At 47.4% G+C, this 2,779-nt stretch overlaps 1 protein-coding gene across 1 annotated transcript; it reads left to right on the top strand.

Annotated features, from left to right (window-relative positions):
* Positions 1-516: 516 nt before the first annotated feature.
* On the top strand, positions 517-2,479 carry DNAJC22 (DnaJ heat shock protein family (Hsp40) member C22). Its single transcript, XM_063074609.1, has 2 exons — positions 517-1,356; positions 2,300-2,479. The coding sequence occupies exons 1-2, from the start codon at positions 517-519 to the stop codon at positions 2,477-2,479; spliced, it is 1,020 nt and encodes a 339-aa protein (XP_062930679.1).
* Positions 2,480-2,779: the final 300 nt, after the last annotated feature.

Below are 2,779 nucleotides of genomic sequence, written 5' to 3'. Positions count from 1 at the left end.
AGTTAAGTGGACGGTGGTGAGGCAAGGGCTTTCAAAAAGTGTGGGAACTTTGGAAGAGTATCCTATTCAGCCTTCCCCCTCCACACTACCTCCCACCCTATGAGCTATTCTGGGGTCATTGGTCTGAGGGGAGGACTGAAATTTAAGTTTCTGCTCTTTTGCCTGTGTTCTGAGTTCTCAGTTGCTGAACTGAAAGCATTTAAAACATTCTTCTTCCCAAATTTGGACTCACTGTGGTTGTAAAGAACAGTCCTGAGGTGCTAGAACAAAGGTATGGGCTAACCAGCATTTCAGGGACACTCGGGCAGAGCTAGACTCGGCTTTTATTGGAAAGAGAAATGGTTACTGTGTTGGAGCCTGGATATAGTCTTATGACTCTGCTTTTTTTCATCTTTTAGGGTCTAAGGATAACTGGGGCCATGTTGGCTGTGATTCTCACAGAGGACCCCACGATTTCTGCACTCTGAGCAGTTGACAAGTGCCACTGGACTTGTTCTGAGACTCTTGCCCTGGGGGATGACCAAGGGGCTCCTGGTAACCTATGCCCTGTGGGCTGTAGGGGGCCCTGCTGGGCTCCACCACCTGTACCTGGGAAGGGACAGCCATGCCCTGCTCTGGATGCTTACCCTGGGGGGTGGTGGGCTGGGATGGCTCTGGGAGTTCTGGAAGCTCCCAAGTTTTGTAGCTGAAGCCAACAGAGCCCAGGGGCAGAAGCAGAGCCAAGGAGTGGGGACACCCCCTTTGAGTCCCATTCGCTTTTCTGCCCAGATGATAGTGGGCATCTATTTTGGTCTTGTAGCTCTGATTAGCCTTTCTTTCATGGCTAGCTTCTATATTGTGGGCCTCCCACTGGCAGTTGGCTTAGGGGTCTTACTGGTGGCTGTTGTTGGTGACCAGACCTCAGACTTTAAGAACACTATAGGGGTGGCATTTCTTACTTCCCCTATTTTCTATGGCCGCCCCATAGCCATCCTGCCCATCAGTTTGGCTGCCAGCATCACAGCCCAGAAGCATCGCCGCTACAAAGCTTCAGTGGAGTTGGAGACGCTCAGTGTGCGGCTCTACCGGCTGGGCCTGGCTTACCTTGCTTTCACAGGCCCCCTGGCATACAGCGCCCTTTGCAACACAGCTGCCACCCTTAACTATGTCGCAGAAACCCTGGGCTCCTTCTTGAATTGGTTCAACTTCTTCCCCCTTCTTGGACACCTCATGGAGTCTGTCCTCCTTCTGCCTTACCGGATCTGGAGGCTACTGGTGGGAGATCCTAGCTTCAACAGCAGCTACTTCCAGGAGTGGGAGAAGCTCTATGAGTTTGTTCACAGTTTTCAAGATGAGAAGCGTCAGCTGGCTTACCAGGTAAGGCTTTCTTCCTTCCTATTCCTGTCTGGGATGGCTCTGAGAGTTAGGCTAAGCCTTGTTGGAACTGCTGCCCACCTTGTGGAAATACCCTGTGCATGTCTGCTGGCAGGCCCTGGAAGGGTGTCCTGGCTTCTTTGGGCTTCTGTGCGTAGTGAAGGTACAGAGGCTCTAATAGTAAATGGGGGGGGGGAATATATATATAACTTACTTTTTATTGATGTATAACATATATAAAGTGCACTAATTTTATGTACACACCACTCAAATCAAGGTATGAAATATTTACAGGGCTGATAACATTCTTTCATGCCCCTTCCCAGTCTATCCTCCCACCCTCAGAGGTAACCTCTATTCTGACTTTATCACCACAGGTGAGTTTTGCCCATTCCTGGACTTCAAATAAATGGAATCATTCAGCATATATTCTTTTGTATCTGACATCTTTCATTTAACATTATGTTTATAAGCTTTAGTCATACTGTTGCATGCAACTGTAAATTGCTTGTTTTCATTGTTGTATAGTATCCTGTTATATGATTATACCATAATTTGTCTACTCTATTGTTAATGAATATTTGGGTTGTTTCCAGTATGGGGCTATTATGAATAAAGCTGCTATAAACATTCTTGTACATGTCTTTGGTGGACTTATAAACTCTTATTTCTCTTGTGGGGAGGAGATCTTGTCAGGGATGTGAAGTTTCAGGTTGGAAAACAGGCAGTTGTGATTAAAGACAAATCCTAGCTCTTACCATGAGATCCAGAGCTTGGCCTTGTTTCAAAAGGCCAGAATTCTAATCAGAGGTGCTGGTCCTTTCCCATGGGCAAGTAGAAGCCAATTCCAGAGATACAATAGCCTGTGTTAGCACAGGAACAGGGAGAGGCCCAGGTGCCCTGACAATTTGTGAGATTCTAATTCATCAGCTTCTGTTTCCCTAAGGTTTTGGGCCTCTCAGAAGGGGCAACAAATGAAGAAATACATCGGAGTTACCGGGAGCTGGTGAAAGCCTGGCACCCTGACCACAACCTGCACCAGACAGAGGAGGCACAGAGGCACTTCCTGGAGATCCAGGCTGCATATGAAGTCTTGAGTCAGCCCAGAAAGCCCAGGGGATCCTAGGAGTGAGAAGAAACTTCCCCCTGAGGATGGACTCTTCCCAGCAGACCTGAGCAGCTTGTCCCAAGTCTAGCTTTGCCCACGTCTAGCTTTGCCCACCAGCATTAAAAGAAACTGCCTACAGTGGAGATGATTAAACCTTAAAGGGGTGAGAAAGATTTTGATAGAAGAATATATTTATGTTCTGAATTTCTGAATTTTTTTTTTTTAAAGATGACCAGTAAGGGGATCTTAACCCTTGACTTGGTGTTGTCAGCACCATGCTGTCTGAAGTGAGCTTACCGGCCATCCCTATATGGGATC

Source organism: Cynocephalus volans, chromosome 12 (genome assembly GCF_027409185.1).
Source record: "Cynocephalus volans isolate mCynVol1 chromosome 12, mCynVol1.pri, whole genome shotgun sequence".
NCBI classification, from domain to species: domain Eukaryota; kingdom Metazoa; phylum Chordata; class Mammalia; order Dermoptera; family Cynocephalidae; genus Cynocephalus; species Cynocephalus volans.
This window is presented reverse-complemented; position numbering and strand designations above follow the sequence as displayed.